A 27,500-nucleotide genomic window follows, 5' to 3' on the forward strand; every position below is an offset into this window, starting at 1 on the left:
GGGTAATATGTAACCTGGCCTCATCTGTAAAAACATTTCTCCACCACAACAAGGGTCTGCAGATATGATTTTGTTACCACATTCAGGGAGCTTGTCGATGACCTTGTGTCAGGATAGGTTGTATGGTGGGATGTTGTGGTCTGATCCGGTGATGACGTTGTTGAACTGTGTTGGGGTGAATTCAGAGAAGTCCTGGGATGGTCTTGGCAATCATCACTGCAGTCTGAAACCTGTGGCGAAGATGAGTCACCTTTATCCATCTGTCCTGTCTTGGCGTTGTTACATGTGGACGTCCAGAATATGGCTGATCAGTGTTCTACTAGCGTCTCACCAGTGCAGAAATGGTGTTCTGTTGGCAGTGGAGATGTGCAGCCACTTGTTGAGACAATCCCCACAGACCATCCCAGTGGCCTCATGACATTGTGCAGATATTAGCCTCGGCATGCGTTTCACTTTCAGTAGCTGTTTCATTTCTTGAACAATTGCAGGACCAGGGTTTGAGCTTTCCAAAGTGACCGTATTGTGTGGCATTCATATGCTGTCTTTCCTGGAATGCCAGTGCAACAATGTATTGCACGTCTCAAGGACGAAACCACTGACGTCAAGGAACGTGGCATGTGCATGCTTGTTGGATATGTGTCACTAATCTCTGAGTTTATATCCTTATGGGTCTACACAGGTTTGATAAACTTAGATTTAAAATTTTTGTATGCACAGTTTCTTTGTGTGCCTTGTGTATATTTTATCTTCTTACACAGTGGTAAGTTACTATTTTACAACCAGTCAATGATGTATGTGAGTTTTATGCCCTGAAGTAGGTATGGAAGGATACCACAGTCTACATCCATCAACTCACACATGAATGGTGGTTTGAAAATTTGATGATTTGCTTCTGTGTCTGCTCTCTGTTGTATTGACTGCTTTGACAGTCAGTCTACTTGTCCATGTCAGTGGGTGTTGAATATTTTAGCTTCCTCTAAATCACTATGATGTGATGCTGTGTTGGACGTTTTGTTGGTTAAACAATTCATGTCATCAAGGGCCTGGTTGGTTGAGTGTTACAGTGCATGCTTTGTATGTCCTGCGTTCATGCTTACATTGATTCACGATATATGTTTGGTTCATCCAATCCAGTTCTGACAATCAGACATTCAAATTTCTCTCCAAAACTCACTTCTTTAAAGAAGCCCACTCTTGGGCAGGTGTTGGGATTTCCTCATGCCTTGAAACATGTTAAATCTCTAGCATTCCACAAAAGGGTTTTACAAGGCGACTGTTTCGCTAACATGGCAATATGAGCAACTGCTAACATTCCAAATTCAGGCCATGCGCAGTTACTGACATCTAAACACAACCATATGTGAATATACAATGAATATATGAGAATATGTGCATGTGCGTGAATAAGTAATAAGCGAATGGTGTTCTACTGATAATGTAGACTTTATGACTCATCTTAGATTTTCAAAAAATGACACGACATGAAACTCTCCTTCATATTGCCACAGTCATTAAAATTTGATATGGGACAGAAACTGTTTTCCTTTCATGTACATCATGTTGATGTCATGACAGAATCAATGATGTTGTAATCACTGTCAGTTTAATTACACTGGTCTATATGACGGTAACCATGGTGACCAGGTAAAACTGAACTTGACAGCTGGTAACCATGGTAATATAGTGAATATGCAATGACTTTGTAAATGGTTAAATGTGTCATATGTTATGTTTTAGATTGTACTTTTTCAGTAACATATAAATTCTAGTGCTTTGGGGGACTAATTCAGTCTGTTGTAGAAATCAGTTTGAAATGGATAGTTTCTGCTGCTGTTACCAGAATTTGAAGCAATGGAAGTCACGTGTCTTGTAATGTGTTCTTGTTTAATCCAAGGGAAAATTTGTCCGGGAGTGTGAGAATTTAAGAAAAAAGCTATGACTTTAATGATTAAATTCACTTACAGTATGTCCATTGTTAACTGTTATCAGAAAGGTCTTTTTTTCAATCAAATGCTATCAATACAATGGCATTTTAAAAAATGATTAGATCAGATTGCAGGGTTGAGTTTCTTGAAACATTTTTTTTTTGTCCTTTCAGAGAGTAAATGGACAGCCAACAGTCTTCGAATGTTGCCACAGAAATGGTAGACCCTGATTCCACAGAAATCAAGATGGACGACCAGACAGAACTGTGTGTTGCTGATTATTACAAAGGAAGAAAGATATTTGTTACAGGAGCGTCTGGTTTTGTTGGCAAAGTGTTGATCGAGAAACTGTTGAGGTCATGTCCAGAAATAGACAAAATCTACATTCTGATGCGGCCCAAGAAGTCGCAAGACATTCACCAAAGGACTGAAGACCTGGTCAAATCTAAAGTGAGTTTTTTTATTTTCTGGACATGTCTCAGATTGGTTACAACCATGTTAGTAGAGTATGAGGGATTCCAGACCAGAAACAAAATCCAGTTCCAAGTGTGTTGGTTATTGGGCTGGGACAGGTCCATATTTTCTACCTGGGTACTCCACCCCAGCAGATTGTGCGGAGGGGTGGTGGTAGTGATAATATAATATCTAAAGAGCTAAGGTTTACCACTACATTTATGAAAAAGTTTATAAGTGATGACAGAACACATAAGAAAGATTCGTAAGTTTCAGCTTTATCTTCAGTGAAAGATAACGCTAAAGATAAACACAGGAAGCTACAGCTGAAACCTATGGTGTCACATATATCATCATGTTCATTTGACACACATATGAGATCGATGTTCACGTTCATCACTGGATTGACTGGCCCAGACCCGAATATTGACAGACTGCAGCCATACAAACCTTATTTCGTCATTAATTTTTTTATAAAGTAACTTTTCGCCCCGAAGTGTTATTGTAATATTGTACTATGTTTTTATGAAATTTGCCAAAATGCTGGGCCTAGATTTTCAAAGCTCTACATACATCAACATTAACTTAAGACTATCTTAGCACTAAATACATATTTTATCTCGGCCATGAATATATTTCAGTTTGGATTAAAATTCATCTTGCAGTATTCCATTAATACCATGCAGGAAGTATGTTACAAGTAGTGTTGTTTCAGTTCCACTTTGTACTTGTGTTAAGAGTAGCATGTTGCCAGCCTCTTTGTCCCTGTCTGAGGTTATACTAGTAGCAGCATAACAATACTGCAAAGCATTTTGTACTGCGATACAGGTCTTGCGAAACGAAACTTTGATTTACTTCTATGAGTACATCTTATACAGTACAGTACAAATTTATACTGATTAGGAGACGTGAAAAATAGCAGAAAGTATTGAAGAGCCAGTTGATGCAGATGTCCTAATATTTCTAGGTAGGCTGTGTATAGCAGAATGTTCATAGGTCACCAAGCTTACATGTTTCTCCTCTATAATTCCCACATCTTCACCATCTGAGATCTAAAAACAAAGGATTCAGGGTTGTGATTTACCTGGAGAGATTGTCAACTTACGAAACATGAGTGTTGTGTTGGGATAAGAATTACATCATCCCATGTTATCAGGCTGCGTGATTACTGATAATAGGTGATCTCTGTTCTGTGCTAATGAGGTGATGTGGGAGAGGGTTAGGCAGGAAAATGAGGTGATCTGCATGTACTCTGTAATGTCATGGCCTTATCGAAGCGCTTAACCTTAACTGTATGCCTTGACTAGTGGTCAAACGTCACCAAATGTCTGTAAGTTAACCAGTGACAGCTGTCTGTGAGTGTGGCACTGAAATCTAACTCAACAATATTTTTCCAAATTGTCATCTAACACCCTATTGGCTGGCAATATAGAATAACAATATAGGCAGTGATATTTATACTGAAAATCCTCCAAGAACAAATTAATTATATCACTTCCATGGTTTATCAGGCATAGTACTTAAACAAATCCCAGATCTCCTGATTAGGTGCATATTTGCATATAAATGCATTAAAAATCACATTTTCTCAATTACAAATCTGGGAGTACACGAAATGCATAAGAATCTCATAGAACCCAGTAGGTCAATATTACCTTCCCTACTTTACTCATTTCACATACATCGAGGCACCTGAACTCTACAACAGCATTTGCATATGTTAAGTGATGTCCATATACATATACTGTTATAGCCATAGCCACTGTTTGGAGTTGACTGTAGTAGTCATATGATTTCCATGTTGAGTGTTTAAGAGAAGATGCCAACTATTTGACAATATGAGAATTGCCGAAAACTTAAGTATATTGAGAAGCATTTCTATTTATGTATTTATAAATGTGATTACTCATTAAGGATAAGAAACTCTGATTGAAAGGACTCAATTCTTTAATGTCATTGGAATATACAAAATGCTAGTTACTCCTAAAAAAATACATAAACCGACATGGGAATAAATACCCAATTGCTTGAAAATTATCTGGACCTCTGTAATTCTTTTGTTTCTGTGCCTCACTTATAATGCATCGGTAAATTTTATTGGCAGTAACAAAATAATTATAACATTTCATGGGTCATTTGATTGACCATTGGCCTGGTTATTGACCATGGTTTGAAGGACAATTGTACTTTTATGTTTATCAGTGGTTGAAATATAAACTCATTAGTGGTGGACTTTAGAGGAATTACTGTATTTATTTGTGTACTTTAGATAAAAATGCAAGTTATGCATCATTTTACTGACAAAGAACCTAATTCTGTGTTTATTGTGTGAATGTTTGAGATATCTATAAATTAATGATACCTGTTAATATATGTGATACACGGAAGCATTTAGGATGGAGGTATGTGTTTTTAATTTTCTGTTGAGTATTTTGTCATGTCTAAATGGTTTGTCGGGATATTGTATGCAGTTTTTGTTTTGTAATTGACACAAATATGTACATTCAAATTCTTAAGTAAGATTGTGAAATCTAAAATTACAAAATGGGTTGTTAGTGACTAAGTATTCGCCATGACTTTGGAAAAGAAATAATGTCTGGAATTATTTCTCATTGCCACAAGAATTTATGATGCAACGGTTATGGTATTCTTAAAACAGTGACAATGATAACTTTTGTTTTGCTACATGAACATGTTGCTGATTTTGAAAAACACATCATTATTTGAAGTCACTGTACTTGTGTTGCCACACGTCTCTAATGGTGGTCCTTGATATACGTTATCCAGTGGGCTGCTAGAAGAATGCAGACTAAAGGGTCCTCCAAAGTCATTTGCTGTCAGTATGAGGACTTGTTTACTCCAAAGAAGAGATGGACTAGTAACAATTGGTAGTTTTACACCCACAAGCAATACACTTGGGTTAGAGTGGTGTTCAGGAAACCCTCCTTCAAGGACTTCCTGTCGCCATCATGGCGGATGATGTGGTCAAGTAGAACTGTAAACTCTGTAGGCATCATTTTGGCACTGATAAATACTGTAATGGATGATTTCTTAGTGCTCAGTCATAAAGCATTGATACAATGTATGAAAGTTTGAAACCAGTTTCTAGTGTTTCCTGCTTGATATTGCCAGAATATTGCTAAAAAATGCATAAAACTAAAGTCACTCACTCACTCAGGATGTGAAATCAAACTGTCTTTCGTAGTTCTACATTCATGCTGGCAGCTGGATTGACTTGTTAGGGAACTGAAACATTATGTAGTGATGTTTGACCCCTAGTTTGCGTGATTTATGCCACGCTCTTCGAAGCCTTATTGAGTATAAAGTGAGGTACTGCTGATGCCAGTCAAAATCGCTCACTTGATATCCTGGAAAAGCCCAGTGTTACAGAGCCACTTATCTGAATAAATCATGCAAATATTTATGTGAAAAGTCAATTAAGTCTGTTGCATGCAAGTATGCTTGATGTTTTGTAAATATTTCGTAATTACATGCGTATACACCAAAATGTCAAATCTGCAGGTTCCTGAGGATAGATCAAGTAACTGAAGTAGATTGAGGGCTTTTATTTCAACACAAGACCATGGCAACTTGCTGTCTTTCTTATTGTTTCTCATATTACTGATGAAATATAAATAAGAAACATGTAAACCCACGTTTTTACCTTGTTACATTTTCGCAATTAATAGAAAATGGTAAATGGAGTTGAGTTGGGTATTTTGGGTATTGAGGTGGGTACTTAAAGGAAAATTAGGATTCCCAATCGAGATGAACAAAAGCCAGGATGTAACTCATTGACCCAAAACCTTACCTGTAGCTCTGAAGGTCACAGCAATGTTATGGTAATATTGCTGGCTATTGAAATGTGGTGTTTCTGCTTAGTAACGCTTACTTGTTCCCTCCGTACCTCACTCACTCACTCACTCACTCCCTCCCTCACTCACCTGTTCACTTACTAAAATGAATGTCATTTCAAGACCACTGTGGTTTAAGATTTATCACTGTAATGTTTCTGAGGATGACTTCAAGACGGAAACTTGGTAACTTAAAAGGAATATATGAGGCTGTGATGCAGCAATAATATTGCTGACTACAGGATGAAGATATTGCCAAGTGTTGTATAAACATCATAATCATCCAGGTTTGGGCAGGTGTGTGACAGTAGGAACACAAACTCGTGTTCTGGAATGATCAACAACTGTGGGAAGTTTTTAGTTGGGGGATGTACGAGCAAGATGTTGCAAGTACCCGTTGTAGGTTTGATGGATGCATTGTGGCTATGCAGCCCTCCAACACTGTACACGCTACATCTGAACTGACCAGCTGGTGCTGTGATGTACAATACAATCAATAGTGTGGACGATTGTATCTCACTGCAAACCTTGACTACTACCTGGAGGTCAGTAAGGCGGCTTTGGTCCTAATTAAAACAAGATTTGTAATAGCCTTCAACAAAGTTGAGATGTGTACTTTAATATTGGTATTGTTATGCTGTAGAGAAGACAACTTTCTCAGTATAATTGGGTTGTTATCAGCCGAATGTGGAGTCATGACGACATTGGCACAATGCCAGATTGGAGTTTCTTTTATCCAGAAAATAGTTTGGCCTTAATGAGAGTGCCAATTTGTGTGAAATATACTGTATTAAACCTGGCGGGGATGGCAGATGAACATGTACGTGGTACTGACAATGTGTACCACATGTTCATTGATAAGAATGGATCTGACATGAATTGTATAAGCTTGTATACACTTGTATAAACTATTTGGTAGTCTGATACATTGACTTTTTTGGACTGTTATTGGAAACAAGAAATGCGACATTGTTTTGTTCATTATTTGGGTTGAATTAATAAGAATCGAGATGTCAGCAAATAAGACTATCATCTTGTCTCTGAAATGAAAATAAAATAAAAATAACAAATTATGAAAGAAACAGAGAGACTTTCTTTATTCCAGACACAGTAATCTAGACTTGCATGGGCTCTGTTGGATATATTTGTTTTAGGGACTGTATGAGAAAGAGTGGACAACTTTAATGACTTGCTTGAAGCCCATTCCTTGAAAGATTTAGTAATATCTACTGATCAGTGTTAATACTAAACCTGAAATCTACTGCATGTGGTACTAAGGTGAAATAGATGTAGCAGGTTTGCAAGAGACTGATAATAATATATTCTAAAATGCTTCACCCAACTAAGTCACAAACAAGAACTCCATTACCTAACTATTCCATAGAGGACATTGAAGGCCATGAAATCATTATGACACATTATTTAGTAGAGTCCTTTTAAACACTGCTGACTTGGACACATGTCTTCTTGTCCCCATTGGGTAGATCAGTGCTTATGCTGTTCATCACTGGTTGTCTGGTCCTGACTCCATTATGTTATGACCTCTGCCCTAAAGCTGAAATATTGCCTCCCTGATTAACTCAAATTAAGCTAACAGGCAAAAGAAACTGTATCAAGTCCAGTCACTGATATTACATAGCGACAATCTGCCATTGTTTAAAAGGAAAATGAATTTTACTAACACTTGTATGGGATTACAAATTGGTATCGTTTCTTTTGCCCGTTAGTTTAGTTCAACCATACATATTTTTCTTTTGTTTACTTAAGTTTCTTTGAAAATTACAAACTTAACATAAACAGCAGAAGCAGTAATAACTACTTTGTGTGAGACAATGATTTAACTGCAAACTGTTGATAGATCAGCCTTCTCTAATCCTTTCATTAAAACACTGATTTAACTGCAAACTGTTGATAGATCAGCCTTCTCTAATCCTTTCATTAAAACACTGATTAAGCTGCAAACTGTTGATAGATCAGCCTTCTCTAATCCATTCATTAAAACACTGATTAAGCTGCAAACTGTTGATAGATCAGCCTTCTCTAATCCTTTCATTAAAACACTGCTTAAACTGCAAACTGTTGATAGATCAGCCGTCTCTAATCCTTTCATTAAAACACTGATTAAGCTGCAAACTGTTGATAGATCAGCCTTCTCTAATCCTTTCATTAAAACACTGATTTAACTGCAAACTGTTGATAGATCAGCCTTCTCTAATCCTTTCATTAAAACACTGATTTAACTGCAAACTGTTGATAGATCAGCCTTCTCTAATCCATTCATTAAAACACTGATTAAGCTGCAAACTGTTGATAGATCAGCCTTCTCTAATCCTTTCATTAAAACACTGCTTAAACTGCAAACTGTTGATAGATCAGCCGTCTCTAATCCTTTCATTAAAACACTGCTTAAACTGCAAACTGTTGATAGATCAGCCTTCTCTAATCCTTTCATTAAAACACTGATTTAACTGCAAACTGTTGATAGATCAGCCTTCTCTAATCCTTTCATTAAAACACTGATTAAGCTGCAAACTGTTGATAGATCAGCCTTCTCTAATCCATTCATTAAAACACTGATTAAGCTGCAAACTGTTGATAGATCAGCCGTCTCTAATCCTTTCATTAAAACACTGCTTAAACTGCAAACTGTTGATAGATCAGCCGTCTCTAATCCTTTCATTAAAACACTGCTTAAACTGCAAACTGTTGATAGATCAGCCTTCTCTAATCCTTTCATTAAACCACTGATTTAACTGCAAACTGTTGATAGATCAGCCTTCTCTAATCCTTTCATTAAAACACTGATTAAGCTGCAAACTGTTGATAGATCAGCCTTCTCTAATCCTTTCATTAAAACACTGATTAAGCTGCAAACATTGGTAAACCAGCGTGTTCTAACATTTCCATTGACAGTGTCGTAATGTGCCAATGTAGTAACACTGAAACATGAATTTAGAAGTGATACCCTTTCCATTAAATCCAATCTTACGTCAACTGAACCATGATCAAGCTGGTTGTCAAACTGATATACCTTCTGTTTGTGATACTGTACAGATATGTAAACAAGACATGCTTATTGAGCAATGTCAGCTGTGATTGTGAATATCAAGGTGTAGTGTATCTTAATTACTTTGTGTCATGTAAGTGTAATACATTGATACTGACATTTGCATACATTTTCTTAATTGATAAGTTAGTGTCAGAAAACTGATCTAGGAGTGAGTAATATTGTCTTGAGAATATTGTACACCCAAGTTTAATTTGAGCACCCACTAGGGGATTCGGTATGTTTGAAAATATTTTGAGCATAATGACAAGACAGAGCACTACATTGTTTCTCATGAGCAAACTCTGGTGTCAGCGAATGCATGTCGGCAGATGCTGTCAATGAAAATCTGTAATTTGAGATAGAATATCACTGTAGACATGATGATTTACCTCTTGTATCATCTCCTTTGCAAGGTTTTGCATTAGATGTTGAGACTATGATAATTGTCTGTAAACTAAAGCTGATATAGCAGTCCACTGTGCACGTTTCCTTCCAGTCCATCTGTGACTCAGTTAAAATAACTTTGAAAATGAGCTTCTATTCAGGAATAATGTATTCTATTGTTGCTGTGTTGTTTTTTGTTGCTGTCAACATTCAACAAGAATATTTGTTGTAATAATGTACATGGCCGTTTGGTGCAGCTGTCTCACGCTGTAACATGTGTGCTTGAAATTAAACATGTCATACTTTCGAAAATTTTAATGAAACTGCAACAAATATGAAGCATAGTATGGCATTTATGATGAATACAGTTGTTCTCTGTCAACTGACCTTTTTTAGGTGTAGGGACAGTTGGGTAGCCTTGTGGTGAAAGCATTTGCTCATTAAGCTGAATGAGCATGTTCGACTCCCATTTCTGATGTTCCCCTATGCATGTAAGAGGCGATTAACATGATCAGGTGGACATACTCGCTAACTTCATTGACTCATGTCATCAGTTCCCAGTTACACAAATCGATACCAATGCTGTTGATCTGGATTGTCTGGTTCAGACTTGATGATTTAACAAACCACCCCCATATAGCTGGAATATTGCTGTGCATGGCGTAAAACTGAACTCACACACTCTTTTGGTGTCCTGTGCAGTGATACTGCTGGAATATTGCTGAAAGTAAAACCAGACTCGCTGGCTTCTTTAGGTGTCAGAATTCTGATTTTGGCTAGGATATGTATACAGAATGTACCTGGGGTACACATGCAGTCAGTACATTAGCTGACAGTGACAGTGTATCTCACTGTGGTTCTTGTAAACAATGGTGAATAGGTCCTCTTCTGATAACTTCAGACAAAGATGAAATATTTAAGTGAAACGTTGAATAAATTTGACAAAAAAATTTGACAAACAAAACAATACAAACACAAATTATGTCCAGGTATACACCTTTTATGACCAGATAGTGAAATTACATGATAAAATTGCGTATTTAATTTTGGCTTTGTTGACATTGCACATGAGTATTATAAGCTCCTTGTAATGAATGTATTTTATGAGTGTACCTGTTGACACTCTCTGTACAGGTGTATGTGACAAGAATCCTGTCAGACTGACAGCCATAGTGATGTATCCCCATGGGTTTGACAATGTCCCAGTGAAGTCTGGTCACACTGACAGGTTTGGAAGTCTGGGGCACTAATGGGGAAACAGCAGTTCTTCAAAACACATAGCCTTTTAAGCTAACAAGGTCCCTGTCGTCAAACTTATGTCTGTCTAGGTAGCTCAGCTGAAATGTTAACCTCCCCGACTGCCTGACTATCATAGTTAGTAGGTGCTTGTTGCTACCCGGCCTGCTGTCTGCATTATTCAGTGTATTGGATTTATGACTGGCTTGGGTTTAATGTGATGTGTCTAAGTGATGTGGTACACCTAACAGCCATATTACATAGTGTCACGTCACCCTAATCAAAATCCTAACCCTTACCCTAACTCTTAACCCTAACTCTTAACCCCAACCCTTAACCAAAAGTAGACTCGCTTGATTTCAAAGATGGCAGAAGGTATCTGATATTCTATAGTCTTACCAAGTCATATATCCTCATTAAATTGTATCAAGGTATCTCAACGTGGACTAGAACATTGACATAAGACATGAGCGTGTGTGTGTTCATACATGTGAGAGAAAGAGAGTTTGTGTTTGTGTATTTTGGGTACATATCTGTCAAGAGACAGTAGGGTAGCCTATGCTCATCACATAGAAGAATCGGTTTCAATTCTTTCATGAGTACAATGTGTGGAGCCCATTTCTGGTGTCCCCCCTGCCTTGACATTGGTGCAATATTGCTGAAAGCATCTTAAAACTACTCATTTTCACTCACTGACTCACTCACTCACTGACTCACTCACTCACTCACTCACTCACTCACTCACTGACTGACTGACTCACTCACTCACTCACTCACTCTGTCAACACTCATGAATATTGCAGTTCAGTGTGTCAGTTACTGTCCCACTGTGTGCAGCTGATTGGACCTCCTATCTATGAACCTTTGACTGGATAAACTCTCCTGATTGTAGATACTCTGAAAGTGATAGCAACCTGGCATATCAGGATAGCAGATGAACATAGATTACCCCCTACGTTGTGTCATTTTCTATGCTCAGCTCAAAGTGTTGTGGAAGTGTTCCAAAATTGATTTTCACTGTCTGTCATGACACTTGTTAGATTGTGGAACATGTCCTGAGAGCTACTGGTGTATTTTGGAAAACTGAATAGCTGCAGTATAAACTTTCTCTTAAATTGAATACATGCAGTAAATCAGTGGAATGCATGATCTGAAATACTGATGTAAATGAGATAAGTCCATCCACTCAGCTTTATTGTATGCATACAGCGAGTCATATTTAAGCTTTTCATTACGTTTAATCTGATATAAATATGCTGAAGATATCCAGTATTGGATGTTGCAATGTATGTTGACAATCTTCAGCTAATTATCATCTTTTTTTTTTAGATGAAAGAAGTCTGTAAGATTTTTGGTATTTCGGTGCCACAACTCTTTTACAATACTCTTTTTTCACATGTTAAAAACCAAAATTAAAACGAGAGAGCCAAACTCACAGCTGTTTCCATGGCTACATAGGAGAACTAGTGCGAGGTAATTTTGGTAGATGTGTTCATGTGTGCCTTTCACAAATAGCAAGTACCAAGGAAAAAAGTGATGACACCTTAAATTAGGGCTGACTCTCAAGGACCCCATGGTTCTCCATGTACATAGCTAATACTGACCAGGCTTTATGACGTATTAAGGTTCCGAAGGAATATTGGTTCCCGGCAAAAGAATTGAATGGCCATGTAATAGCATCTTTGTTGACTGTATGTTGCTGATGCTCATGATGTTAACCTCTGGACTGACTCAAATATTTCTGACCTGAATATTAACCTGCTCATCAGGTCAACTCATCAACCGGTCGTACTTGCTAACGGTTAATTCAGGGAGGTTATTCTCAATCAGCCAGATTATTAACATGCCACAGTGCCCCAGCTGTTTACAAATACCAACATACCAATTAATAGTTTCTATACATGTTGCACTGTAGGGGGTTAAACATGTTGTTATTGGTCTCAGAGAACACTGTTTTAACAGTTTTACAGAGCACTGATTTCTTGACCTGTCTTGAATGATGAAGTAGATGAAGTTATACATTCATTAGCATAATATGTGTCCTGCATTTGTTTAACGCAGAGACAAGGCATTATGTTTTTAGGTTTGCATATTGTTTATTAAATTACGTATGCAACAATGATTAAGGTTGTCCTTAAAAATAACAATATTCACCTGTCTCTTTTGATACTTAGCAACAGTTTATGGACATTTGAAATTTGTTTGAAACCTGCTGGGACGAGTTGACCCACATACCACATTTGTAATGTGAATATTTCGTATTGTGTTGTTTCTCAAGCATTCGTAAAGTAGTAATTTGTACATTTCTGAGCCTTTTTCGTATTAGTCTTTGGATCTGTAACCCTTATTGATTGAAGAAAGGTGCATACACGTTTTAACTACAATTCCAAGTTGCTAACAGATCATTTTGTGCAGTGTGTAGAACTTATTGCGTAGACACCATGTACCCGCTTGCCTAAAAGTCTTCTTTCAGTAGCTGCTGGAGAATATGGCATGTTATCTAAGTTCAAGGATTTATATGTAGCACAGACTATAATGTATTACACTTTGAACATATCTGCACATCGAATATCACTGGCATATAACATGTTATAACAATCAGACCGTGACACTGACAGGGCTTATATACACTATACTAACCAGAAGACTTGTATGTACACAGTTGATAACATAAACAAGAACACATGAATAAATACTGTATTTATCATAACAAACACTAAATGTGCTCAGGGAAATAAGCAACACCATTGTGAGATCCAGGTGCATTGTGAAAATGATTTCAAACTATAATGTTATTTGTCTCACTGTCTCTGAACCACATTGTTTCCCAGGGGTTCTAGCCTTGATTGTTATGACATAATCATGATAATGTAATAATGAAAGAATAAATGAACATGGTATTTGATGTTTGTATTTTATGGACTGTTTTTTGAGAGGAGATAAAGTGCAAAGAAAGATAACTCTACTTTATTATGATTGTTAAATCTAATAGCTACATTTTGAACGTGTGTGAAATGAAATCCAAGTTTATTTGCAGTTTCAAACCATAAGCAGAAATTATCTAGAAGCCCATGGACAAGTAAGATACCATTATTTGTTTGCCTGAGAAGAAAATTGACTTGTCCTGGGCGCTGGATGATGGGATTTTTAAACACCTGTTTTCCCTTACTGTCTAGCCCTCCCTGGATTGCTAAAGCCCTAAATGAAGCAACTCTGTGTCCTCATATTTAGGATGAATCTTCCCATCCATGGGCTCCTTTTAGTGCAAATGGGTTTGTTTGGTACAAAAACAATTATATATATTCAGGGACTAAGCTTTAGTCTAAACTAAATGAAAGAGTAGCTGAAATCTGTGCATGTTTTGGTAGGTTTCTCATCTTGTGTGATGATATGTTCATGCATTGTATCATGTACTGTAACCTTATTATAAAAATTTCACTACACTACAGCCGTCAGGGGTTGTATCTTGTTTCCAAGGTCTGAATGTTTCCCATTGTTTGAGAAGTTGTTTGAGCAAATGCTGTCATTGCTCATTGTGCCCAATAGAATTCAGCCCAGGCCCCATTCTTCATTGCGATCATAGTCGTTACGACAGTTGTAAGCAGTGTATGAACCTCTTATAACACAGGGCTGATAAATGTTGCTGGTCCTGTTAATATGTAACCAGCCCTGTATTAAAAACAGGAAACAGATATGGTGTTGAAAAAAGTAATTAATGAATTACTTGTAGTGAGGTTTAGTTAAGCATGTGCAAAAGCGAATTTAATCAAATCATAACTTGGTGGTCACTGTTGATTCATTTAGTGTAACTGCCATCTGAATCAGAAAAGCAGAACAGGAAGCATTATTCATTGGCTCCAAGCCTTCTCTAGACCAGTCATTTAGTGTTAAGTGAATGGGTAGGTTGATCTGTGGAATATACAGTTTGACTGATCATGAACTATACCTTCATCATCTAGCTACCACAGTTGTAAGTTATTTTTGAAATATTTCCTGTAGTCAATGATATGGTCCAATATATACCCTTTGAAATGTATTGACGTACAGGGATGGCTAGGGGATAAAGTTGTAAGCCTGCCATGTAACTAGCAAACAGTGTTCTGTAAGGCTATTTCATACACTGTCTCAAGTCGTAAAGTGTGCTAGTTCCAATCACCTTAGAGCTACAGTCGCTTTGAGGAGCAAGGGCCTGGATGTAGTTGGATACAGTTCGAGGTGTTGTTCAGGTGTGTAGTGAAGGCTTCATCCATAGATAGCATTCACACTGACCCAGATTGGTGTGAGTCAAGACTCAAGGCTGGATTGTCAAGTGGAAATCGTACAACTACTCTACCTGTTTGTCTCAAATGTAAACTTCAGTGAATGAGATGCCATTAGTATGTGGATCTAGCACAGGCTAGGTCTCTTGGGATTCTTTGGCAGAATAGTCCTCAGTGCTCTATGCTTGTGTCTCCTTGGAATTCTTTGGCAAAAAAGGTCTTTGACACCCTATGCTTGTGTTTCCTTGGAATTCTTTGGCAAAATAGTCTTCAGCACCCTGTGCTTGTGTTTCCTAGGAATTATTTGGTAAAGTAGGTCTTCAGCACCCTGTGTTCATTTCTCCTTGGGATTTGAATGCAGACTGCATCCCAGTACCCCATTCTTCTCTCCCAGTGGGACTCTTCGGCCAAAAATCTTGATTGTAGTGATAAACAATAAAACTTTGCATTTTATCTCCTTTGTAGCAGCATTCAGTGAAGTGTAGAATGGGCACTATCAGAATCTTGCTCGAAAGGTCAAGCTTTAATAGGACAGTGTATTTGTGAATATACCTATGTGATAGAAATAATGTGTCCGAAGGATTTGACCTTTAACAAAACACAACAGCTAACACTTGGCACAGGATCAATTCTAGTGAGGTTTCTTGTCCTACAGATGTTAGAGGTAAAGGGATTGTTTCCATCAGTGTGGGCTAATCAATGTGACTGCAGCAGAATGTGGGTTATCTTGAGTGTCCAGTATCTGTAATACATGTAGAGCTTACATCACCATGCAACGTGACTATGTCACTGGGGGCCTCACAGACCCAAAATAAGTAACAGGTCAAGGTAACTTGATAAGGGGGCGTTGAGAGGGTATGAACAGAAAATATGTGTTTCGGGTAACACAATCAATTCATTGTTAAACCTGCAGCACAAATATTATCCTTTATCGCTGCCAGAAACATGAGTTGAAACACTTATTATCATTCTTGAGCCAACATTTCCACGTATTTTGACCCACAAATACAACATGAAGTAGAACAAAAATAAGGCCCAAACAAGCAAGCTTTTAACTGTACAAAGATTACATATTACACACCTACTAACCCATAGCTGTTGGGCCCCGTGTTGAATGAAACACAAGTAATTGTTTGGTGTGTCATGACCAGGAGATAACAGTGTGTGCTAATATCAACAAGATTGGATTCAGGTTCCGGTGTGGGGTCTCTGTGTCAAAGGGCCAGAGGGGTAGCCTAATGGTTAAAGCATCTGCTTAATATGCTGAAGAATCAGGTCAATTCCCCACATGGGTACAATGTGTGAAGCCAGTTTGTGGTGTCCCCTAGAATGATGCTGCTGGAATATTGCTCAAACAAGTCAAAGCAGCATTGAATAATACTCACTCACTCACTCACTCACTCACTCACTCACTCACTCACTCACTCACTCACTCACTCACTCACTCACTCACTCACTCACTCACTCACTGAGTGAAGCTGTCGCTCTAATCAGTGTCATAGCCACACCTTCATAGTCTCAGACTGGGGTAGTCTAGTGGTTAAGGCGTCCCCTCGTCACACTGGTAACATGAGTTTGATTCCCCACATGGGTACAATGTTTATTGTATGGTAGATGGGATGTGGTAGTAGGCACCTTGAAGATTTCCAGCATGTTAAACTGCATATTAAGCTTGTAACCAAGACACCTCAAGAACTGTTCACTGGGTTTTCTTCATATTTGACATCAAGCTTCATTGAAGGAAGGTGCAGGAACCTCCCATAATTTGCAAGGTCATAGCAATACTTTAGAGATTTCAGCATGTTAACCTGCATGTTTCAGCATGTTAACCTGCATGTTAAAATGATCAGAGAGATATCTCAAGAACCAGTCACTGGACTTTCTTCATATTTGACACCAAGCTTTGTCTAGGGAAGGCAAAGGGACCAGTTGATTTTGGTGACCTTCACATAATCATCAAGGTCAAGGCAACAATTTTCAGCATGTTAAGCTTGTGAGCGTGATGTCTCAAGAACAATTCTCTTGATAATTTTCATAGACTTTCAAGATTTCCCTTGGATTATTTTCAGTGAGCAATTTCTTCATTACAATTTTTGCATAATTCATACACAGAGACATTTTATGCCAGGGTCAACCTGAGTCTTGAAAGTATTTGTGTGTTTGAACAACTACAGTGCAAGATATCAAGAGACGTTGACGTTTAACTTCATCTTAAATTATGACCTAACTTTTAAATTTGCGACAAGGGATTAGTGACAGTGCTTGTGTTAGTTTAATATGGCTGTTATTCTGACTATGGATTAGGTAAGCTGTAATATTGCTAACGATGCATGCTGAAGGTTTGTTAAAGATATAATATTGGTATGCATGCTGAAGGTTTGTTAAAGATATTATTGCTATGCATGCTGACGGTTTGTTAAAGATATTATTGCTATGCATGCTGACGGTTTGTTAAAGATATAATATTGCTATGTATGCTGACGGTTTGTTAAAGATATTATTGCTATGCATGCTGACGGTTTGTCAGGAGTATGGCATCGTTGACTAAGGCATTCCATCAACAACCATTCAACATTGGTACAACACAGATGATTGATTGTTCATCACGCTAGATAAGGTAGAAAGACTTGTGCCACAAAATTTGGCAGAGTGAAAACTGACGGAATGGTATGGCACTATTTCTGTCTTAAAGTAACAGTCTCAACTACTAGAACTGTAACTATCTCATCACTGGTGGCGTTTGGTGTATTGTACAGCTGGTAATTGTGATGTGAGCAGCTGTGTCTGCAGTCTGTTGTCCATCATGCATACATATGGCGTAATCAATATATACCATTGTTATTCACCAATTCAGTGATATAGCTTTATATACCCCACTGTTTCAATAGTAGTTTACAGGTATTGACATATCAATAGGCCCATTTAAGTTACATAGGCTGGCTTTATGAAAATACATGTGCTTTTCCTCATTTTTTATATTCGATTTTTGGGTTGTATTTCCCTATTTTATTTTCATTTGTAACCTACTGACAGTATTAGAAATAAGGGGTTGGATACATGATATGAAATAATATTGCTGTAGATCCACACTAACATGATATAACATTTAGTTCACACCAAGGATGTTTTCTTTTGTCTTACTAAATTTCAAAGATGGAACATTTTTTCATAAAAGGGCAATGTTATGGTAATTTTGGGTTTATAGGCTGCCAACCTGTTTTTTAGAATAGACTTTCCCATGCATGACACTGTTAACAATCTGTGACATGTTTTGGGATGTTCCATTTTCCAAATTAGGGGTGAAAGGTCATTGCCCAATTTGCCATATGCCTCTCCCACTGCCAGTATTAACATATATTTGCATGTGTCAGGTCAGACCACATGCCTGTGTAGGCACTGTCAGACATATTGATTACCCATGATTCATTGCTGGCCTCTGTCGGCCAGTCATTTGTATTCTGTTAACATGTAATAGCAGCTTGTTATTGTTTGAATGATGTGGCCTGGTGATAAAGCCTATAATAAACCTTTGGGAAAGGTCCGATGAATACAGATGAGGCTTTGTGTAGGTTATACTGATGCATGCTGGGAAATGTCCAAATTTGGATTAATTTGTGTTAAGGCAAAACAAGAAGCTTTGTTTGTAAAGATAAAAGAGTGGTGATTTTCTTAGCAATTTTTAAGAATATTTTATCCATTATTTTTTTTTACTGTGAGAGATTTATATTACATAGAAATAAATAGGTACTGATGTAAAGTTAAGAAGGTGATTATTTTATTGATAAATGTCTTATTGTTAAAATTACCTCAGTATGAAATATACTTGATGAGTAACCATGGTTACAAACAATCTTGCCATTCTTGAGAATTATTAGTTAACCCATTATCTGTGAACCCATTATCTGTGGCATCATGTTCAAGATAACATTGAACCCCTAAATTGTTCATGTCACGTTCCTTTTGAGACCAGGGGGCACTTTGACCCTTTGCATGCTGAAGCTTGGTGCAGTGATGAATGTTGACAGTAATTGGTCCATAGCTCAAGTTCGATTTATGATCCACTGGGGTCCTAGTGGAGATTTTCCCCCAAAATTTGCATCCCATCTCCAAGATTTAAGTCCTTTCCCAAACTCAATAATGTATCTTGGCACCAGCCCACCTGTACAAGTTATTTTGAAGCCAAAGGGGACTATTTATAGGTTATGCCAGATAGACCTCTAACTCGCTTCCCACCACAGCCTTTCCCATCACAGCACAATAGAACAACACAAGCACATTGAAACATACCATTTTGCCCCTCTGTCCACCAGGACACATCTTATCTCACCAAAATGCAAAAAGCTCACTTTTCCTTCCAGATTGTTTGTTTACACTGGCAGTTACTTTGGACACTGGAATTTCTGGATACATATTATCTTCACAAATGTGTGTTTTATTACCTTTTCTTATCTGTTCCAGTTGTTTGACAAGCTACGGAAGTTGTTACCCCACTTTGACCAGAAGATTCACCCTGTTCAGGGTGACATATCCCTCCCAAATGTGGGGCTCTCTCCTAGTGACACAGCTGTCCTTGTTGACGATGTTGATATCATCTTCCACAGTGCTGCCACAGTCAGATTTGATGAACCTCTCAGGTATTAACAATTGATGGTGATGATTGCATGTTTTACGGTTGGTTGTTGTTTAACGCTGCAGTCAGCAATATTCCAGCTGTATGATGGCGCTCTGTAAATAATTCAGTCTGGACCAGTGATCAACAGCATGAGCATAGATCTACACAATTGGGAACCGATGACTTGTCAGCTTGTCTGACAATCCTTATCCCATTAGTTGCCTCTTATGACAAGCCTGTGTTGCTGAAAATCTGTTCTAATCAAAACTTAAGTAGGTATAATGATGGTTGTGGTGAGGGGAGGGGATGATGATGATGATGATGATAATGTTGATGATGATGATGATGATGATGATGATGATGATGATGATAGCTGAATTGACTTGGCAGTACAAAACAATTTGTAATTTACCCATTATGGTGATACCCTTGTCCTTATCTCTGATTTGGTGGTAAGCTGTTAACAGTGAGTGGTTTTCTAGGAATTGTTTTGGTGATATTCTGAGGTTGTTATTCTACCATTCACAGGTTATCCACAGAGATGAATGTGGTTGGGGTGAGGAAGATGATTGAACTAGCCAAGAAACTGAAACATCTACAGGTAAGAGGGAATCAGCCATGACAACTGAGGAAAAGGGATGAGAGAGGGGGGAAGAAAGGAGGGGAAGAATGGGAGGGAGTAAAGAATGGAGTTGGATGGAAGAAGTAAGGGGTCGATGTAAGTGAGGTGGAATAGCAGAGGGTAATATTGGAGGAAGTAAGAAAAGGGTGAGATGGATGGAGGAAGTAAAGGATGGAGTTTGAGGGGTAGGGTGGAGGAAGTAAGGGATGGGTGAGATGGATGAAGTAATGGCTGGAGTTTGAGGGATAGGGTGGAGGAAGTAAGAGAAGGGTGAGATGGATGGAGGAAGTAAAGGATGGAGTTTGAGGGGTAGGGTGGAGGAAGTAAGGGAATGGTGAGATGGATGAAGTAAAGGATGGAGTTTGAGGGGTAGGGTGGAGGAAGTAAGAAAAGGGTGAGATGGATGGAGGAAGTAAAGGATGGAGTTTGAGGGGTAGGGTGGAGGAAGTAAGGAAATGGTGAGATGGATGAAGTAAAGGATGGAGTTTGAGGGATAGGGTGGAGGAAGTAAGGGATGGATTGATGAAGTAGGAAAGGGATGAGCTGTTGATGGAGGAAACTGGGAAGTAGGAGATCTGGTTGGAGGAAGTAAGGGAAGAAGATATAAACAGGGATGGACAAAGAGAAATTGTTGGCAAATTAAGAGATTGAGGAAGAAAGATAGTTGGAGTAAGGGGGGAGAAGGAAAGGTGGAAGAAGTGAGGGAGGAGGAAGTAAAGATTGAAGGAGGGAAGAAAATAGAATGGAGACAGGTCAGTGTACTAATGTGTGCTGGCTGAATGTTACAGGTGTTTGTCCATGTGTCCACTGCCTACGCCAACTGTGAACGACCCTACATAGAGGAGACTGTCTACCCAACCATCGTCCAGCCACAGAAACTCATTGATGCTCTAGAGTAAGCACCCTCACTTCTAATCTCACAGTACTTGACACAGGTTGTCTCCCTTAGTTGTAAGGATCTGCTATTTGTGTGTATGAATGCCTGATCATGGTCTTTTAGCACCACAGTGGTTATTGTCTGTTGTACCAAAATTGCAAACAAGGTAACGCAATCTTTATCACTTTACAATGTGAACAGTATTAAATGCTTGGAGCAAATCACCCACCCACCATGGTGGCACATGAGTTGAACACTGCAGTTTGCTGTCCCTAGGGTGAGGTAGTCTCAAATGGTTCACCTCACCTCACTCACATCAACTGGCTCATGTTACTTGAACCCTACAGTACCCCCACTTGCTCGCTCACTCACTTGCCCAACTTAACTCACCTCACTCATCTCAACTCACCCATGTTACCTAAAACCTACCTTACCTTCGCTCACTCACTCACCAACTGACCTCACTCAACCTCGCCTTATGTTACCTAAACCCTACCTTAACCCCACCACTCGCTCGCTCGCTCACTCACCCACTCATTTGCCCACCTTACCTCACCTCACTCAACTCATCCATGTTACCTAAACCCTACCTTAACCCTACCACTTGCTCGCTCACTCACTCACCCACTCATTTGCCCACCTTACCTCACCTCACTCATCTCAATTCACCCATGTTACCTAAACCCTACCTTAACCCTACCACTTGCTCGCTCACTCAGTCACCCACTTACTTGCCCACCTTACCTCACCTCACTCATCTCAACTCATCCATGTTACCTAAACCCTACCTTACCCCTGCTTGCTCACTCACTCACTTGCTGAATGGTCTCTTTCAGATGGATGGATGATGAGATGGTAGACATCGTCACCCCCAAGTTGCTTGGCAACAAGCCCAACACCTACACGTACACCAAGCAGTTGGGGGAGACGTTGCTGGTAACAGAGGGTGCCGGCCTGCCCATAGCCATCGTACGACCATCGATAGTTGGGGCAGCCTGGAAGGAACCCCTCCCCGTAAGTACCACCGTGTAACTGAAGTACTGATCAATTGCCTGTTAAATCCCACTCCATGGCTTGTCAGTCACCTTGGGAAATGATCTGCTTCAGTCCTGTTTAGAGATTTTGCTTTTCACAATATGTAACTATTTTCTTCTTGCAGGGTTGGATCGACAACTACAATGGACCAAGTGGTCTTTACATTGCAGTAAGTCAATTGTCAGCTGATGTTATATACTTACGACATAGGAAACTGCATGAAGGGAGATAACTCTTCCTCATCTGCCAGTCACACAGTAGCCTGAGCCTGCAGTAATGATTATTGTTAATAGAAATAAAAGTAATGAGAGGACAAGTTAGTATTTTCCGCTGTTAATGATAATTATGACAGCATTTTTAATTTTGTTTTCTTGCACATTGTAGACCAGGATTAAAAACTGATTGTATGTTTATTTAATCTTAGAGGATTTTGACTTTCATCTTGCTATTAGGATGATGTCTTTAAGGCTTGCGTGTACATTGTGTTTTGTGTTGTTCCAGGCAGGGAAGGGAATCTTGCGGTCAATGAAGGGTGATCACAGTGCCGTGGCAGACATTATACCTGTGGACATCCCGGTCAACCTGATGATCACCTCCGCTTGGTACACAGCTGTGTACCAACCCAAACAGACCATGGTGTACCACTGTACCACTGGATCAGTCAACCCCTTTACATGGGGGGAGATGGGTAGGTTAACACTGTGTACTACTAGATCACTCAACACCTTCACCTGTCGGGAGATGGGTAGGTTTAACATGGTGTAGCATTAGATCACTCAACCTTTTGCCAAGGGGGGCACAGGAAAGTTAGAGCAATGGATCAGTCAACGTTTACCTGGCGGTGGGGGTGGACATTGGTATGTTAACAACTCCACAACTGGTTAGATGGTAGGATAACATGGTATAGCACTTGGTCAGTCAAGATGGGTTGGTTAACATGGTGTTTCATTGGATCAGTCAACTCTTCTCTTGGGGGGAGATAGGTAGCTTAACATGGCATAGCATTGGATGAGTCAACCTGGGGAGACATGGGCAGGTTAACACACTCTACCTTTGGATGAGTCAACCCTTTACCTGGGGAGACATGGGCAGGTTAACACACTCTACCTTTGGATGAGTCAACCCTTTACCTGGGGAGACATGGGCAGGTTAACACACTCTACCTTTGGATTAGTCAACCCCTTTACCTGGGGAGACATGGGCAGGTTAACACACTCTACCTTTGGATGAGTCAACCCTTTACCTGGGGAGACATGGGCAGGTTAACACACTCTACCTTTGGATGAGTCAACCCTTTACCTGGGGAGACATGGGCAGGTTAACACACTCTACCTTTGGATTAGTCAACCCCTTTACCTGGGGAGACATGGGCAGGTTAACACACTCTACCTTTGGATTAGTCAACCCCTTTACCTGGGGAGACATGGGCAGGTTAACACACTCTACCTTTGGATTAGTCAACCCCTTTACCTGGGGAGACATGGGCAGGTTAACACACTCTACCTTTGGATTAGTCAACCCCTTTACGCTGGGGAAATGGGTAGGTTAACGTGGTATAGCACTTGGTCAGTCCACCTCCTTTACCTGTGGGGAGATGGGTAGGTTAACATGGTATAGCATTGATCGGTTAACCCTTCACCTGTGGGGAGATGGGTAAGTTAACAAGGAGTACCATCAGATCAGTCTGTCCTCGATTAGTCATGAGATGAGGATATCTTTCAGATACGTAAGTGATGATTCAGACTGCATGCTTGATGGTATTCAGACTGCATGCTTGATGGTATTCAGACTGCATGCTTGATGGTATTCAGACTGCATGCTTGATGGTATTCAGACTGCATGCTTGATGGTATTCATACTGCATGCTTGATAGTATTCAGACCTAAGACATAGGAAGTGCAATATTATCCTGCAGCATGTGCTGTCTACTTTAATGCCATACTACACAGACATTTTATGTTCCAGAATCTGTTGTAATTAACTTCTACAAGCGAACCCCACTAGATGACTGCTTCAGGCGACCCAACGTAGCATTAACAAATAACAGGTAAGTGCCCTCACCCTCCCCACTTGCTGCCTCCTCCTGTCATCGCTTGTCTTCTTGTGTATTTTGTTGACAGTATATACAGGATGTGTGTATTCCAACCTGCGTCCTTGTCGTTATGTCATTTTATGCTTGTATCGAAACGTCACACTCTCAAGTAAAAGAAGGGGGTGCTATCCATCAAGTTTGTTCTATGTTGTGTCCTTGTTCCAGCTTCCTCCATGACTACTGGATGTTTGTGAGTCACATGATACCAGCGTACATGTACGACCTAGTCTTCAAACTGGTGGGCAAACAGCCAAGGTAATAGTCATTTCAAGGTGTTAGTTGTAACTGTGTATTCATGTTTGTGATTTTGGAGGTCCTGAGATAAGAGAACACAGCAGGGACAACAGAATCACTCTTAGTTTCAAAGACAGCTCAGCATTCTATAAACTAGGTCACTAGATCACAGGGAAGCACTTGCACCATTGCAGCTGAATAATATTTCAATGTCACCTGTATATTCCAGTCAACATATGTAATATTGCTGCATCAGCAATAATCCTTCATTAATCCCAGTCCATATGCATTGTGAGCAGGGGGAGAGAACTCTTTCTGTTTATTATCTCCCTTTCATTGAGTACCTCTCTATCTATCAGTATGTATGGTATTGTTACGTTGCATCACATGATGATGTATTTTGTGTCTCTACAACTCTCCATGATACTCTTTCTCCATGACTGATATTCCTGTCAAGGAGCACTTATGTTGCTGGGAGTTGCCTAGTGAAATGTTGACTGTGGACAGATATGTCCACACGCATTCTCACACAAACTCACACCCTCAGTCAGGCTTTATTCTCATTTACTCTCCCCCTCCTTCTCTCATGTCCTCTCTCACTTTCTCTCCATCATTCCCTTGACTTGCTCACTGTCTTGCTCATTGACTCACTCTCTCACTCATTCAGTGTGGGTTTTTTTTTTGTCCAGAATGGTGAAGACGTACAACAAGCTACATAAGTCACTGGACATCTTGACCTACTTCACCAGCAACTCGTGGGAGTGGACATACACCAACCTGGATATGTTGAAAAGCAAACTGACCTCACAGGACCTCAAGGTACACTTGTTGCAGGTGACAGCCTCGTAGTCCAGGGGGTCACCTGTCTCCTGTAAATTGTTCCTATTTTCAGATTTAATTGATTTGTGTATTTCATGTCTTTTATTACATCTATAGCAATACAGGCAATGTGAGACTACTTTCCCTTACTTTCCCTTGCATTGCATTGATTCAGTGTAGCGGAGAAATATTGGTCATTTTTTAAAGGATAGCATTCTGCCGAAGCCCAAGGTCTCCATTAACTTCCTGCTAGATAAATCCAGGGCTTGAGATAGTGTCTTGACAAATACTGTTTCCCTTGTTTCTAATTGATAGCATATTAAACTGATTCTCCATGAACAAAACAACAAACAGCAACAGAAGTGTTGAAAACCTCACTATCTTTGAAAAGTATTTTAGAAGTTATATAGATGAAGAAAGGTATTTTAGAAGTTATATAGATGAAGGAAAACTGAGTTCCATGGATAGTCAACTTCTTTATTGCAGTGGGCGTGACATTTCGATTTAGGTACTAACACTGTTATCATGCTTGCTTTACTAAGTTCCCTATCCATCAAACTTGGGATTTCCCTCACAATGTGAAGGATTACATGACCAGCCACTTTTTTTCATTGAGATAGAGGCAGTGTCTGGTAACATGCAGCATGTTTATTAGGCTGCTTAAAAAGAATTAATGTTTCTCGGACACATTTTTTTCAAAAGTGATGAGGGTGGTAGGACTTTCTTTTAAAAGAAAATTATAGAAAAATGTGATGAGGGAGGAACACATTTTAATTTTTTCTCAATCTCAGAAATACAGCTTGTCATGCTTAGCATATGTTAATGAGTTGAGATTCAGTTGCACTTGTTCTTGCAGACACTCATTCCTACAGTATTCAAATGGATGACTGGGACGTGGCAAAGTCAAAATTATGTTTTTAGTACACAAATAAAAATGACACACTGATGCCTGAGAAACATTTCGCTTTTGTTATATAGCCAAATTCTTTACATTTTCACTAAAATGGATGCTGGTCTCAAATGTGACAGCTGTAAGGTCAACTAGGTGTGTGCGTGTGCGTGTGCGTGTGCGCGTGCGCGTGTCAAAAGAAGAAACAAAATTTATAACTATATTTTATTATTTGATGTGATTTCATTGTAAACCAACTTCATTGATATAAACATCTTTTGCATTCACAAGATAGAGAGGTTATCATAAAATTTGTCCATACTGTATTTACTATTTGTTTATATACCACTCAAAGAAGAAATTAGATGATGTAGTTTGTTAGTTATTATGTGCCACCTGTGTTGGTGACAAATGTTTAGGACGATTTTCCACCTCAGTACTGACCATATCAAGTTGTTTTTGCAGACATTTTATTTTGATCCCCGTCCCTTGCACTGGCCGACCTACATAGAGAACTATTGTCTTGGGGCCAAGCAATATCTCCTGAATGAAGACCTGGCTGGTCTGCCTGCTGCCCGGGCTCATCTCCGCAAGTACGTACCTCCTCTAGCACAGTCAGGCAACGTTAGTCAAGTCCCAGTTAATCTGATTCCTGCTCAACAGACTCAAAATGTAGCCATTCTTGTTTGCTATATAAACACATCAGTTGATAATTCATTAATCTTATGTTTTCGGCTCCAACTCGGAATATTAATTATCAGCAACGGATTAGCTAATTGTACTTGTTTTAGCTTCATTGATGTGGCTGTACTTACGCCGGTCATATTGTCTAACAATGGCGGGGCTCATTATCAGTTAACTTCAATGGTAATTAATTCATTGCGATTTGAACAACTCATGAGTTTGTGATTTTGATGATCAGCAGGTCACACTTTTTGTTTGTTTGAACAAAACCTGTCATAGTTGATGTTTTGATGTTATTGGTAAGCGTTTTGGACAAAAATTAGTCATTTCATCTGAAGATCAAAAAAATTGTCTCTATCAGTTAAGTGAAAAGGAAGTAACGCTGATGCAGTCTGGTTTACTGAACTTGTTGCAGCCGACTGTATGTTTCACTATCTTAACATATTGTATGAAAAATGACACTGTTTGGATCAATG

At 39.1% G+C, this 27,500-nt stretch overlaps 1 protein-coding gene across 1 annotated transcript in view; it reads left to right on the top strand.

The window, feature by feature from the left end:
- LOC137260940 (fatty acyl-CoA reductase 1-like) overlaps window positions 1-27,500 on the top strand; it is a 37,501-nt gene that overhangs the window by 3,530 nt on the left and 6,471 nt on the right. The window contains exons 2-12 of the mRNA XM_067798508.1: window positions 2,099-2,375; window positions 19,619-19,794; window positions 20,301-20,373; window positions 21,183-21,289; window positions 22,108-22,285; window positions 22,431-22,475; window positions 22,808-22,994; window positions 24,272-24,353; window positions 24,564-24,653; window positions 25,322-25,451; window positions 26,806-26,933. Of these exons, the coding sequence (XP_067654609.1) occupies window positions 2,106-2,375; window positions 19,619-19,794; window positions 20,301-20,373; window positions 21,183-21,289; window positions 22,108-22,285; window positions 22,431-22,475; window positions 22,808-22,994; window positions 24,272-24,353; window positions 24,564-24,653; window positions 25,322-25,451; window positions 26,806-26,933 (1,466 nt within the window). The 5' untranslated portion in view covers window positions 2,099-2,105. The remainder of the gene's footprint in view (window positions 1-2,098; window positions 2,376-19,618; window positions 19,795-20,300; window positions 20,374-21,182; window positions 21,290-22,107; window positions 22,286-22,430; window positions 22,476-22,807; window positions 22,995-24,271; window positions 24,354-24,563; window positions 24,654-25,321; window positions 25,452-26,805; window positions 26,934-27,500) is intronic.

The sequence above is a fragment of the Haliotis asinina genome, chromosome 14 (genome assembly GCF_037392515.1).
Source record: "Haliotis asinina isolate JCU_RB_2024 chromosome 14, JCU_Hal_asi_v2, whole genome shotgun sequence".
NCBI classification, from domain to species: Eukaryota; Metazoa; Mollusca; class Gastropoda; order Lepetellida; family Haliotidae; genus Haliotis; species Haliotis asinina.